Source organism: Medicago truncatula, chromosome 3 (genome assembly GCF_003473485.1).
Source record: "Medicago truncatula cultivar Jemalong A17 chromosome 3, MtrunA17r5.0-ANR, whole genome shotgun sequence".
NCBI lineage: Eukaryota > Viridiplantae > Streptophyta > Magnoliopsida > Fabales > Fabaceae > Medicago > Medicago truncatula.
The window spans coordinates 14,832,459-14,847,904 of record NC_053044.1 but is presented as its reverse complement, the minus strand read 5'-3'; the positions used below and the strand labels follow the sequence as shown (position 1 = coordinate 14,847,904).

General features: G+C 30.5%; 2 protein-coding genes across 2 annotated transcripts; one reads left to right on the top strand and one right to left on the bottom strand.

Moving 5' to 3' along the window:
* Positions 1–3,654: 3,654 nt before the first annotated feature.
* Positions 3,655–5,346, bottom strand: LOC25490497 (GDSL esterase/lipase At5g45910). Its single transcript, XM_013603927.2, has 5 exons — positions 5,080–5,346; positions 4,675–4,893; positions 4,436–4,578; positions 3,998–4,271; positions 3,655–3,894 (listed from the first exon to the last, which is right to left on the bottom strand). The coding sequence occupies exons 1-5, from the start codon at positions 5,318–5,320 to the stop codon at positions 3,656–3,658; spliced, it is 1,116 nt and encodes a 371-aa protein (XP_013459381.2). The 5' UTR covers positions 5,321–5,346; the 3' UTR covers position 3,655.
* Positions 5,347–12,555: 7,209 nt separating this feature from the next.
* On the top strand, positions 12,556–14,933 carry LOC25490499 (exopolygalacturonase). The gene is made up of 4 exons (XM_013603929.3): positions 12,556–12,687; positions 12,777–13,082; positions 13,923–14,444; positions 14,706–14,933. Exons 1-4 carry the CDS (start codon positions 12,556–12,558, stop codon positions 14,931–14,933), a joined length of 1,188 nt encoding a protein of 395 aa, XP_013459383.1.
* Positions 14,934–15,446: the final 513 nt, after the last annotated feature.

Sequence of the window (15,446 nt, the reverse complement as noted above, 5' to 3'; positions counted from 1 at the left end):
AAATGACGTATATAAAAGGGGTGAAAAACACTATTAACCCTTTAATTAATAAGGACCAGATTGTTCTGGAGAATAAATAAATTAAACAACAATATAATATTTAAAGTTAATTTAGGATCAGAGCACTCTGAATTAAGATGTGTGTATTTAATGTAAAATAAATGAAAAAAAAAATAGAAAGATGGAAAACAGGAAAGGAGGAAGAGAAAAGGAGAAGAAAGAGGAAAGAGAAAAAGGGAAGATGATATACCTTTTATGGGGAGAATAAGAGAAAGACAAAAAGATGAGGGTTGTTTTGTTTTTGGTAGTGATGGTGTTTTTGTGTTGATTTACGGTGGTTTTATTGTGATTTGTAGTGATGATTGTGTGATTTTTTTGTGGTTTTATGTGGTGGATTATGTGGATTTTTTTTTGTGTTTTTAATGGTGGTCTAAGTGGTGGTTTTTGCGGTTTTAATGGTGGTTTGAGTGGTGGTTGTGTTGTTGATGAAGAAAAGAAACATGCTAAGTCTAAAAAAAAAATTGAACTGGTGTGTTGCTGATTTTTTTTTCTATCTAAAATTTTTCATTTTTTTCTCTCATTTTTCTCTCCAAAACTCCTTTTATTTATAGAAGTTGGGACACTTGGAGCTCAAGGCAAAGTTGTAGTTTTGAGATCAAGTTTGAAGCAAATGGAGAAAGTTGGCATGTGATGTCGTCTTGGTGATGTCACTTCCATGATGTCATCTTATTTTATTTGTAGTATGACCGGAATGTTCTGGAATACGCTCTAGATCATTCTTGACAAAATTTCATTTTGTGTTTCCTTTTTCTTTTTTAATAAAAAAAAAAGACAAGGTAAAAAAGAAAATAATAATAATAAAAATAAATAAAAAAGGACTAAAATTAAATGACTAAAAAAGGAAAAAAAAATATAAAAAATGAGGTATTTCAAAATCCCTCTGCCAAATTTTTTTCGTCAAAAATTGGAGTATGACAGATGTCCCTATTTAAGTTTCTTTGTCCGGAGATTTGAAGATAAAATCTTTGATTTGACGGACCGAAGAGACTTAAATACAAAAGTGCACCAATTTTGACCTAAGATGTTATGAATGCTCGTGATGTAATTATGAATGCAAGACGACAAAGATGATTTGACTGAGACGAGAAACAACAACGGGATACCCAAGTTCGTTGAAGAGGGGGATCCGACTCCGTTAGGAAAATGTAGTTTCACCGTGAAAAAAGATTGTCCGCTATCGTATTGGTTTGAAACAATAGTTTAACGGGGACAAAACTTTTTAGTTTCATCTCCCGAACAGCTATGCTGGGAATTACAATCTTGAAATTGACTTGATTAGTAACATCACTTGAACGCTATGCTGGGGATGACACTTTTGAAATTGAAATCGATTAGTGACTTCACTGGAACAGCTGCGCTGGGGATGACAATTTTGAAATTGAAATTGACTAGTGACATCACTGAAACAACTACATTGGGGATGACACTTTTGGAATTGAAGAGGCTGTATTGTGTTGATTGAAGTCTAAATTAAATTAATTCCACAAAATACAAGTTTATCTAAGGAACAAATGGATTAACTATTTAGATAAAGTTAAAAGGATCGACTAACGTTTTGGTTACACATATTTATAGGGAAGAAAACCACTGTCCTGTAGATTGACTAACTTAAGTTTAGCATTGTCTTCGTTAGTTTGGTTCTCCTATTTTCCCCCTATTAGGACATAATACAATTATCAAACCCTCCACTTTCGTTTCCACAGTTTGATAATGGTTGATCCATGTTAAAGCGGTGAATTTAGATAAGAAATTAGGGTTACATAAGATTAAGGCTTAGAGCTTGGCTTGATTAGGATTATGTCATGTCATTTAGACTTATCCAACAATCCCAAGACAAAGAGAAGTCTACTCACTCATGTTCATCGTAGACATGGGGAAGAAGAGAGAAAGCATAAAAGTAAATGACAAGAAAGTAAAAGAAAAGAAAAGAACTTTTATTAGAAAGACAATTGTCACTTATTGAATTCCAAGAAAAGATGAATATTTGTGATGGATAGCTACTCTATTTATAGCATACATTCAATTTAAAATCTAAGCAATTACATTACTGGAATGTTCCACAAGAAACTGCGGGCTAAAATAGAGTAGCTTAAAACCTAAGCAAAAGCAGCAAAAGTGACTCTGGAGGGTGGCACGGCCGTGCCAATGCTAGCACGGGCCGTGCCAATGCTAGCACGGGCCGTGCCAATGCTAGCACGGGCCGTGCCAAGATTTTTGTCTCTTAATCTTCGTATTTACGTACTAAATCAGCTCCAAGTCCCTTTCTTTTGCTCCAAGACTCAATCCATCCAATATTCGTTCCTGAAATATAATAAAATGCAATTTGTAGTAAAGTAACTCAAAAAGGAAATAATACTAATATAAAATAAAATAAAATCTATTTAAAACTAAACTAAATAAAATATAAAAATAGATATTAAATGACTCATCAAACTCCCCCACACTTGAATCTTTGCTTGTCCTCAAGCAAAAGGCATAAACATGGTAGCATAAAACAACATTATCATATGACAATTAAATCAAAGCACATGTCTCCTCAAAGGCTTTTATTTCAAAGAGTACACTAATCACAAACTCAAGCATTTCTTGTAATCCTTTTTCAACCCAACAATCAAGTCTTAAGTGAGTGTGTGTGTCTAGTCCAACCCTTTTCTTGCTCCTGTATAAGATAGATATAATGAGGAACATGTTCTAATCCTAATACTAAATCAACCAAGAAAAATTCTTTCTTCATTTCATATAAGAGAGATGGGAGTTTTTGTGACCTTTTGATCTTTTCTCTTATCAACTTGACATTTTCTGTAGTTTGATGAACTAAATCTGGTCCCAACACTACACTTTCTCCCGACTCAAACCAACACAATGGAGTTTTGCACCTCCGACCATACAAAGCTTCGAACGGTGCCATACCAATACTCGAATGGTAACTGTTGTTGTACGTGAACTCTATTAACGGTAAATGACTATCCCAAGCTCCCCTTGCTCAAGTACACACACTCTCATCAAATCCTCTAACGACTGAATCGTTCTCTCCGAATGACCATCTGTTTGCGGGTGATAAGCCGAACTCAAGAATAATAGAAAATTAAAAGAAAAAGATACCAAAATATAATATTTTCATGCAATATGTGTCGATGGGCAGGGGGGAAAAACAGCTTTACAAGATCCCTAACTATTTTCATTCATTTGTAAGATTCATCATTAACAATATCTTGTTGCAAGTTTCATTTTCTTGGCAATTTACAGCTTGCAAGTCTAACATTAGACACTGCTCCATGACACTATAGTCAAAGACACAAAACAAACTATCACTTTAAATGGAAAATAACTTACACACTTTAGAAAAGAAAAATGGGAAGCAACATATTTCACTTGAAAAAAAGACTTGGTGAAAGTAAATACAACAACAAATTTACGGGAGAGATGATTCATCTACGAAAAGGCTTTAAAAGGGAGGACGGGAGACGAAAAATGAGAGGGGAAGTAAGCAAGCTTATAATTGAGTACATTTAAACTTCTCATAGCAGAGATATAAAGTGTAATCATGATTGAAATTCATCAAAGAAAGTCTTTCTTAACATTTACATCATCAATTCTAAGCTATCTTGAAAGGAGCAGGTTTTAGAGAAGGATATGCAAAAGGGCCTTCGATTAATCCTTTAGCTATTTGCTTATAAGCGGCTTCGGTAAAATGGGGTCCATCCCAATTTATTAGTTTTGAAGGATCAGAGCAAACTGTTGTATTCGGCGTTCCACACCAATACTCATCATGATGATATGGTCCACTTCCTCCACAACATGCTTTCAAAATCTCGACCTTATCAGAAATAAAACCTGCATCATTAATGTACATAAATTAGTGAATGGGATCAAACAAATTTGATAAGAATTAAACAATAAAAAGTTAACAAGGAAAGAAAATAATTGCTCCACACACCATATTGTTGTGGTGTTTGATATAAACGCTTGGCATCGTTGTAATAATCAAAATATACTATCTTAGCTTGAGGGTGTTTCTGTTTTATTGTCTCTATGGATTTTTTTAGCTGCTCATTAAAGTATTCAATGAGAGTGTTGTAAGCTATCAAACATCCAAATTCATCATAGTCTTCTTTCTTCTGACTAATCTTTTTTGACAATATGTCAGTATTACACCCCATTGGAAAGTTCCCTGGAACCACTAGCTCCACCGCTCCTTCTTCAATTAAAGCCTGACAAACATAATTAAATAAATATCTATTACAGTTTTCCAAGACCATTATTTATTCAATATTACCTATAACTTAAACACAATTATTCTACAATTGAAGTCAACAGTTATTTATTTTTTTGCTAATACGTAAACATTTAATTACTTAAGATTTGTATAACATACATTGGTGGTATTTTTGATTGATTCAACCATCAAAGGAACTTTCTCTCGTAGTTCTATAATAGTTTTAGAAAGATGATAAAAAATATCATTTCCACCAATCTCTCCCACTATAAACAATGAATTTTTGAAGAAGCTGTCACATTCTGTGAACTCATAAAAAAACAAAAGTTTTGTTAGTCATATAGATGATAAACCATTTATATCACACAAAAATAACATGCAAGGATTTAGGACAAAACCTTCTTTGCTTTTACATAAGTCGGGTTTTAGCTTCTTAAACCAATCAAATTGCACATCTAATGATTCCTTTGGTGCACTGACTCCACTAATGCCACTAAAATATTTGACATCAAGTGCAGTTGAACCGGCATAAGCGAAATTAACTCCCTTTTTTATATCATCTGGGATTTTGGTGATATTCTTATAGGCCGGTAAAAATGGCAACCCATATGCCTCAGCTACAATTAAAATGAGAATGAGCTAGTGAAATTTTCAATCGGAAATGTATCAACCATAAAATATTTTACAGGGGGGAAAACAAAAAATGACCTATATTACAAGGGGGTAAATCACCATTAACCCTTTACTATTTCATTAATACAAAAAGAATTTATTTAAGAAAAAAGAAGTATGTGTAAAAGTACCTATGAAATCTATGATGAGTCGTCCATTTGACTGTCGTCCCGATGGATGTTTAAAGTATGTTGAACGATAGGGAATTAATTTTTCCATAACATTGAGGTGATCAAATGCAGCATTTCCGGTATCACTTGTAGAGTCGCCAAAGTTGAATATGGCTTCATACGGTAGAGGATTAGCATTTGAAATAAAGTTTCCAAAAAAGCCACATGCAAAGGTGATACCAAAGAGAATGAAGATCTTCATGGTGTTAAAGGAAAGATAGAAAAGAACTGATATTGATGTTTGCTAGAAAATAAGATTGATAATCTTTATATATTGTCACGCTTACTTCTTTGTCCTGTTATGAAACGATTTCTCTAAGTTTTTAGCTGGAACTTGTTTAGCTATTTTTAGTTTTTTAAGGTTGGGATGTTAGATCAAACTTAAAACATCTGACGCATAAACACTAATTGATACGTATTGATTATGCTTGTTTGTTGTCACTATTTTTCTATTGTTTTTGCATCCACTTTTTTCCACCAGAATTCTCTAAAAATATATTAATATACGAAAATTAGTTCATAACAAAATATGATATCTCCTCCTCTAAAAAAATGATATCTTATGCCCACAAAAAAAATAGTAATCATAACAGTATTCATATATACTAAAACTAGAGATCATAACAAAATTTATGGTTTTAATTATTTCAATTATACTCACACAAAAGGGTTTTCAGAGCTCCATAAATTTCCACTTATTTGTACCACATTGATATTCCACTTATTATTCTTTTTTAGTTTTAATTCGTTGTTTCTAACAATTTATTCGACGGTAACTAAAAATTGTTGTTCACTTGAATCCATCAATTCATATTCATAGTTTTTCAACCAATATGAGTTAATAAGTAAAAAAAAAACTTGTATTATTATTTCTTTGAAAAGAAGAAAAATTATTTTAGATTTGTAAAAAAAATAATCGTTAATTTTATCAATGAGTTACAAAAGTAGTTTTTAGGAATAAATAACAATACTTTCAAACTTTTTATGTATTTAAAACTCTATAATATATTGACTAAAAAAATATTTATTATATTTTAGATATTTTAGTTTTGTCTAATTATTTGATTGAAACTAAAAATTACAAAGAAAATAAAAAAAATTATTTTCCATTATTTTATTTAAGAAAATTATCAAATTCATTTGGTTAACACTTAACATGAACATTCCAATCATAAATTTTCTTCATATGTCTCAAAATAAGATATGGAATGAATCAAAAACAATAATTTTTTTACAATAAACTACTTACTTAGAAACGAGTTCATCTTCTTTTAGTACTCTTCTGTATATTATTACGTTTTCTAAAGTTTCTCTTTATCATATGAAGAATGAACACAGACACGAACATCGGATATGACACGAACATGTTTACACCGATCAAATTTTTTAAAAAATGACATAATTCAATATAATCACAAGTGTTGATTTTGTAAACTTTAACTGCCTTCTCGATCGTGAAACTAAAGCATGTGATCATGTTGGAGCCCTTGATTTTGGTATGGTTTATTTGTGTGTCCACTTTGTCTTTTATAAATGAAACAACACATATTAATATGTGTTGTTTCATTTGTGAAATCGGAAGATATGAAGAGTCTTAATCATTTTGTGACATCTATGTATTTCAATAAACAATATAATTCTTTTGCTTTAAGTTATGTGGGGGAATTTGCGAAAAAGTTAATGAGCGTTGGATAATCATTTTTTCTTAATACATAGATCATGTTAATTTGTGTTGTTTCATTTAAAATTTGAAAATATTGCAGCGCCATTCCGATTTCCCATTACTACAAAAAGAAGAAAAACGGTTCCACAGACTTCACTACATTACATTTTCACACCCAAGGGATACACATTGAAAGAGACGTGCATCTATTGTTGTCAAAATCTCGACTTAAATTTCAAAATTCATAATTTTGCGACTTTATTCACCTTTAACATTTCAAATCCATAGCAAAATCCCAAAACATGCAAAATCCTAGTAAAATTGCATCAAAATCGTGAAATCCATGCAAAATTGATGTATTAGTATTTTGGTAAAATCATTCAATTTTGATTGCGATTTTACGATTTTCAATTTTGCTATTCCCTTTCGACCTAAAGCAAATCCCGATTTTGACAATCTTCGTGCATCTATGTTCAAAAGAGGAATGTCACACTAATTTTTGTAAGACTTTAACTCGGATACATCAAATACGTCGTGACACTAAGGTAAATAATTGGACTTATGTGATTAATAAACTTGTCGAATTGATTGAGTATTTAAGGATAATCTTTGGTTTTGTAAAAAAAAATAAGTATAATCTTTGGTTCAAACAATTCTTTGCTAATATGTGCTTGGTTGTCCTGGCCTTGTTGTTTGTGGTAATATCTTTAGAAACTATCAAGCTAGCTTAATTGGTTGTTTTCAGTTAGTGTTAACAATACACCATCTCTTGTTAAATTAGATCTTGCATGGGGTTATCTTATGACTCATATTTGTTGGTTAACTTAGCCTTCAAATTATCTTCCTTCATTTTCTGTTATATACGACAAAAATCAAATTTTAAATGATCAAATATTATATGATTGACTTTAACATTGTAAATGTATATAAAAATCCATAAAATATTTGTTTGCATAGCTAGGGGCCAAATAATTACACCTGAAGTGCTAAATTAGGTAAGAGTTTATCTTTTTAATTTAAGGAATTGAGTTCAAATTTCTTTAAAAGCGGTTGTAAAATAGTCATTATAGGACTTGACAAAAAAAAAATAGTCATTATAAGGTTAGATTAGTGAGAGAGAAAAAAAAATCCCTCTCCCAATAAAAAAAAAATCTCCAATTATTACCAATAAAAGAAGAAAGGGAAATTATATGGTGAAGTCGTTAAAATGACTTTTTTAGTGAAGTTATTAGATTGACCAATCATAATTCATTTGTGTATTTAATGCATGCCACATCAAATTTTATTGCGCATTGTACATTTGCTCATATGGTGTACCACTATATAATTGTGTCTTGATTAAATCAAAATTAAATATTTTTGTTTATTATTTTATTCTTAAACATTATGCATTTTTACTTTTTATTCTTAAGATATATGCATCCAAATTGGATACGATCAATTATATGCATCTTCACCATCGCTCAAAATTCCAGATTTCTTCCTCCAGGCTTTCCAGATTTCTTCCTCAGCTCTGTGGCGCATACTTTCCAGATTTCTTCCTCCAGCTCTGTGGCGAGCTTCGGCGAAAGCTTCTTCACCCCATGGATACCAATCAACCTTGAATTAAATATAAACAAATAAATTATTAATCAATAAAAAAACTAAGTGAGATTGAAAAAAATAAATGAAATTGGGGAAGGATTAGATACAGGATTATGAGCGTGTTGAAGAAGATAAGGGCTTTGTTCTGAGGCAAGTCGATTGGTAAACTTATGTTGATTGGAATGAGATGATGTTGCCATAGATAGAACCTTGGGAAGTGTAACACGCGAGAATTTGAAAGGGAATCGAAATTTCGTTGTAGTGGTGATGATGGGTAAGTGCTTTTGGTAATGATAGAACAAGGGAAGAGTGAATGATACGAACCGATTCAACGCAGAATTGCATTTCGATTTCAAACCGCATGGAAGAACATGATTTCGATTTTGAATGGAAGAATTGGATTTCAAATGGATTTCGATTTTGAGATGAGGAACTCAAGATTTTGAATGGATTTCAATTTCGATTTCGATTTTTGAATTGGTTAAGAATGATTTTTGTTAGTGATGGTCATGTCTTCCATTTTGGGAAGAAGATGAAGAAAAATGAATAATATGCAGAATGTGCAGAAAGGTTGAACAAATTGAAAAGATGAAGAATAAAAAATGATTTTATTTTTTTAGAAATTTTAAAGAAAATAAGTTAATAAATCAATTAATATTTTGTATGAGGACTGATTTGTAATAAAGTAAAATTTAGTGTTACAGTAGTCCATCACAAAGACACTAATTGACATGGTATGAACAACTATGCTATTGGTTAAACAAAATGACTTTTCTAAAAAAGTCATTTTTTTAACTGCACCATAGAAACAATAGAGAGATATCAATATATCAATTGCAATTCACAACATAACAATATTAATGTGAAACATCAACAACTTAAACATCAAACATCTTCCACATAAGGCATATAAATATTTCACATAACCAACAACAGCAACATAGGCGACACATAAACATCTCAGGATATAACAATATCAAATGATAATCAACAACAACTCATGTAACTTAGTTAAATAACAATAGCAGCATAATCAGATTATATCAACAGCTTAATACCAATTCATTTTCAACAACTTCCTGATCATTCAATAATAATTCAAGTAATGCAATCAATCAATAAATCACATTATAAACACTTAGCATTTCAATATAGCTTCACAATTCACAATCATTATCTTTAATAGGTCACACTATGTACCTAAAGTTCATTTCTAACCAATCCAAGCAACTCAAGTCTCACAATGCACTAAAAACACTAAATTCTGGAAGTGCTCGCGAGGCGAGAGCATCTGCTCGCCGTGGCGAGTACAAGCCAACTTTCCAACTAAGGTTGTTCTAGGTTCAATCTCATTCTAAATCATTCTCTAATCAATAGTAGGCACCTAAAGGTACTCAAAGGCATCTAAGGTTCAACTCAAAAGGTCGAAACACAAAATCTAACATGCTCTCTGCCTTAGCTCGCTATGGCGAGTAAGGTTGCTCGCAATACCAAAACACTCGCGAGGCGAAGGGGAAGGCTCGCGTGGCGAGCGATGAAGATCATCACTCGCGAGGCGAGGATCATAGCTCGCCGTGGCGAGCGATGAATCTAGGCTCGGACATGATGCACTTTCTACACGAAAATCATCATCTAACAAGGTTCTAAGCCTAATTTCAATTCCAGAATTCATCTAAATCATTATCTAAGGTCTAAGGACAGTTTCTACATCTTTTTAACAAGTTTCCACCGTTTAATCATCAATTCTATCAATTTGACCTAATTTCCGATTCTTCTTAAACTCATCCTAATTCATGTTAAACTTAACCATTGATTCACATACTTAATAGAATTGCAAAGTTAGTCTCACCCTTACCTTATAATCAGGAAATCGCAGCCCCTCTAGGTCTCTCCCTCTTCTCTTGGCTTTTCTCCCTTTTCTCCAAAAGCAGTCGTACGTACGTTATGTTTTTCTAAACTAGGTCTCTCCTATTTATATAAATCTTTAACCTACTTATTTTTCTCTTAAATCCAAATATTAATATTCTATCCCAATATATATATATATATATATATATATATATATATAAAATGTTTCTATAACAATAATAAATAACAATTATATCTCTATAACATATATATATATATTTCCATAACAAATCATACATATTTCTATAACAGATTATATATATTTCTACAATAAATAACATTTATTTCTATAACAAATCACATTTATTTCTGCAACAAATCGTGTATATATTTCTATAACAAATGACATATATACATTCCTAAATCAAATAACATATATTATATTTTTAAATCAAATAGCATATATATATATTTCTAAATCAAATAACATATATATTTCTAAATCAAATAACATATATATTATATTAATAAATATATAACATATATCATAACAAAATATCACTCATCAAAATAAATCATATAAATCACACAAATCATATAAGTATATTCTAAACTCATTTAAAATAATCAAATAATTAGAGAGGGCGTTACAATATGAATCTGGATTATTAATCAAAGGACCTGTTGCATCAATACAGTAAAAATAAAAAGTGTTACAAAACATCTTTAAGCATGAAAACATACGCAAAAATCAGACCATAACATCAGATATACCCGTTAAGCAGTGATACGACAACAACATTTTTTAATATTACCACTTGATATTCTTTGAATGAATGATTGAAGGGAGAAATTCTCCGAACGAATGATTAAATGGATAAATAAGGATGTGTTTTATGCAATTCTGTATGGTACACATTTATAGTGAGAAGGAGAATTGATACGTGAAAGTGCTTTGGAAACAGCTAAATTTGTGGGGAGTTGGAGTCTGGGTCGTGGTTAATATTTGATGGGAATTTGAATTTTGCAATCGCAAAAATGGGAAGCCTAACAAATTCTGATTAAATCATCCCTTAATTAATGCACACGAATTCGAAAAGGTGCAACAAAACTTTCAGGAATTTGTGAATTTGTTAGATTTTGTTTTTTTTTTGTTTTTTTTTTTTGAAAAAGGGAATTTGTTAGGAGCGAAAATAGGATTGGGTTGGATTTAGTAGTGAGCTGTTGTTTTTGATTTCAGAAGCATTTGAAAAGAACATTTTGATTAAATGGAAATAATAGGAAGGATTTGTTAATAAGAGTGATTTTTATTTTTTATTTTTTATGTTTATCTGTTTATAGTTGTGTTGGAAACAAAATAGGAGGAAATTGTATTTTTTTTTTTTCGATGTTTATCTGTTTATTGTTGTGTTGGAAATAAATTAGGAGGAAATTGTTATAGGAGTAGGAGGAACAATTTTTAAAGTTTATCTCTTAATTAAACATGTTTAATTGAACACGGGAGTAATAACGTAAAAGTCATCATAAACTAGGTTAAAAATTGGCTTACGAGTTAGCTTTTATTTATAAAGATTAAATTGTAAAAATTTACATCGAATATAAGTTAATTAGAAATAAACTTAGCAGTTTGAATGATCCATATATGGTAATTTATTATCTGGTTGATTGTATAACTTTTACTTTAATTCAGTATATTTTGAATAAAGTTAGTATTTTTTTTTTGACAAATATGGAGGTCGAAACGTGACTCCTACATATTTCAATGTATCATCCTTATCAACCAAACTATACTTACAGAGAGACCTCATTTGAACAAATTTTTCGTTAGTTAATATTATACTTTTTTTATAAAATAAAAAATATTTCAACTTATGCTCATTCAGAATAATTAATAATTAATTAAATAGTTGGACTTACGTTTTCATTAATTATTAATTATTCCAACTATTTAATTAATTATTAAGTTGATTATAAATGATAACATTAATCAAATATTCCAACTAATTAATTAATTAATAAATACAAAAAGTACAAGTACATTAATTTTCAATCCATCATTACTATCCATTTTTACTATAAGTTATAAAAAAATTTGTACAAAAAAAAGTTATAGAAAAATTATAACCAAAAAAATGTTTTAGAAAATAGAAAAATTCATTAATTTGCTTGATACCAATCCTGTTGTGTTTCCAAAATAAATTAGTCACTGAATTCTCTAACGATCTTCATAATAATCAACTTAATGCTGAACATAATAAATAGAGCTCGAGTGCTATACTTTTTTCTACACCATTCTGAAAAGTGAGATCCAAGTATAAAAGTTTGGAAGAGAGAACATCAAAATGGTTGGAAATATTTTGTTTGTGCTAGGTTTACTAGCAGTTTGTATTTCAGAATCACAAGCACGAGTCACAAACGTTTTTAATGTGTTAAACTACGGCGCAATCGCCGACGGAAAAACCGATAACAAAGAGGTATATAAACCCTAAACCCTAAACTAATCTATTTCTTAACATTTTGATTTCGATTACCTAACTAATTTGTTTTTCTCTTGTAAATAAAGGCGTTTTTGAAAGCATGGAGTGATGCATGCAATTCGAATGGAAAAGTCACCCTTTTGATCCCAAAAGGAACGTATATGGTGAAACAAGTAATTTTCAGTGGTCCATGCAAAGGATCGACAAATTTCAAAATTCAAGGGACCTTGAAGGCTCCAATTGATCCATTTTTCGCCACTGATAAATGGATTAATTTTCAGTATGTGAATAATTTGGTCGTAGGCGGACCTGGGACATTGGATGGTCAAGGATCTTCTGCTTGGTCGGTAAATGATTGTAAAAACAACCCTAATTGTCCCCGTCTTCCGATTGTAAGTTCGTTTCTTAAATCATATTCTATAGATCGATCAATAGATTTTAACAAAAGTGTATATGTTTTTACGGTATCATGTTGATGATATTAACTAAAAGGAAGTAAATTGGAATAACTGATAACAAACGATGCTAAAGGGAAGGGATTATGTTACTATCCATTAATAATAGAAAAAGTAGTTTTAAATTCGTTTGTTATCCTAGGAGTAATAATTGGGAATTTAGGTTCTATATTATCGTGTTATATATGTTTCAATAGCATCACCTTTTTTTTTTTTTTTTTTTTTCTTCTTTTCTTTTTTCAATAATAGTATCATCAAATTTGTGATAAATACCAATATGAAAAGAAAAAAAAATCATGAAAAAAAAATCATCAATAGAAGAAAAACAGTCCCGTGGTTGTTGTTTTTGTTTCCGCATTTTAGTTTTTTTTTACTCATTCGATATTTTAGCATAGGAATGGAAAAAAACATAATTTATTTTAGAAAATGAACTAAAAAACTGAAAGTTTTTCTTAATATTCGAATATGAATATGTAAACTCTGCCAAAAAAAAGAGTAATATGTAAACAATGAAGACAAAAAAATGTATATAATTTCTATTTATAGTGTATATATATTCAAGAGTTTTTTTTTGTTTTGAATAAATATATTTAAGAGTTATTTTATTAGTAGTTATTTTCTTAATTGAAGCATATATTCTATGGATTGAGGGAACAAATTGTAGCCACACCAATATGATTTATCTCTCTTTAGCATTATATTAATTTTTTTTATTATACTAGTTATTTATTTTTGTTTAGCATGATATTAATGCATTGGTGTTTCTTGTTTTCTCAGTCCATGACATTTGATTTTGTCACAAATGGTACCATTCACCATTTGAGATCTTTTAATAGCAAAGGAGCACATTTTAAGTTGTTTGCTTGTGAAAACATGATTTTCACAAAAATCAGAATTTCCGCCCCGGGTGATAGCCCAAACACAGATGGAATAAAAATAGGCAAATCAAACGGGATAACTATTAAAAGTGCGAGCATCGGCACCGGTGATGATTGTATTGCAATGGTCTCTGGTACTAGGAATGTTTGGATCTCTGACGTTTTTTGTGGTCCTGGACATGGAGTTAGTATTGGAAGTCTTGGAAAGAATGATGGAGAAGAAGATGTTGACAACATAAATGTGAAGAATTGCACATTTAGTGACACAACTAATGGTCTTAGAATTAAGACTTGGGCTTCTCCCCTCACTAAAATTTTGAAGGCTTCTCATATTGTGTACGAAGATATTGTGATGAATAATGTGGGTAATCCTATTCTTATTGATCAAGAGTATTGTCCAAATCGTGGTTGCAGCAATAAGGTTAATACTTTTAACCTACGTCCTAATTTTAATATTAAATTTAAATCACCTTTTTTTCTCACTTTTTTTTTTTGTTAATTTGACTTTTTTTCATTCAAACTATGATAAAAGGTAAAATTTTGATTTTAGGTTTACTTAGGATACCTAATTTTGGGAGATATTTATAAGTATTGATTGAAAATATATATTAAATACTGATAAATATTGATATGATTTACTTATGAACCATAATCTAATTTCTGTCAATTAATTTTGTTGTAGGTGCCATCAAATGTGCAAATAAATACTGTGTCTTACAAAAATATCAGAGGAAGTGTGAATAGTGAACATGCAATGAACTTGAAATGCAGTGAAAAAGAGCCATGCCAAAATATCATAGTGGAAAACATTGATTTGTGGCCTAATGATGGTAAAAGAAAACTAAACAACTGGTGTTCACATGCTTATGTCTCTTCTTTTGGAAAACAAAATCCTCCATCTTGCCTATAGTTTACTTATTTCATTGTTCTTATTTTAGTTTCAGAAACTTTGTTTATTGTGTTCAAATATTTTTTCCCAGGTTGCTACTATTGCAATCTCATTGATAGTCTCTGTTTGAAGACAAGAATATTATTGTTTTTTTTTTAGAGGAAGGATATTATTGCTATTTTCGTTATTATCGATCACCATGGTTTTTTAAGAAATATATATTTTTTTAACAAGTCAAAATGGGATTAATAACCAGAAGTGATTCGTCTCGCACAGGTGTGCAAAAGAGAATCACTTCAAACAGATACAAATGTCAGTTCACCGGTGCCATAAACACAGACACCGTGATTTCAAAACCAAAACAATAAAGATTACATAAAAATACCCATACAAGACATAGGGTGTTGCCACCAGTCAGGGTAACTGAAAGCAAACATATGCAACCTAGCTTTAAGCCACTCGAATGAAAGTAATTTCACTCTGTCAAATATAACGCTAATTGAAGTAGCCTTTTGATTAAAAATGTGGTTGTTC

What these genes read in the sequence shown, in the direction of transcription:
- LOC25490497 (XM_013603927.2), bottom strand. Translation starts at nt 5,320, where the DNA reads ATGAAGATCTTCATTCTCTTTGGTATCACCTTTGCATGTGGCTTTTTT. An exon ending in ACTCATCATAGATTTCATAG is followed by an intron (nt 4,894 to 5,079) that starts GTACTTTTACAC and finishes TTTTAATTGTAG; the next exon opens with CTGAGGCATATGGGTTGCCA. An exon ending in CAATCAAAAATACCACCAAT is followed by an intron (nt 4,272 to 4,435) that starts GTATGTTATACA and finishes TATGTTTGTCAG; the next exon opens with GCTTTAATTGAAGAAGGAGC.
- LOC25490499 (XM_013603929.3), top strand. Translation starts at nt 12,556, where the DNA reads ATGGTTGGAAATATTTTGTTTGTGCTAGGTTTACTAGCAGTTTGTATT. An exon ending in ATTGTCCCCGTCTTCCGATT is followed by an intron (nt 13,083 to 13,922) that starts GTAAGTTCGTTT and finishes TTGTTTTCTCAG; the next exon opens with TCCATGACATTTGATTTTGT. An exon ending in ATCGTGGTTGCAGCAATAAG is followed by an intron (nt 14,445 to 14,705) that starts GTTAATACTTTT and finishes ATTTTGTTGTAG; the next exon opens with GTGCCATCAAATGTGCAAAT.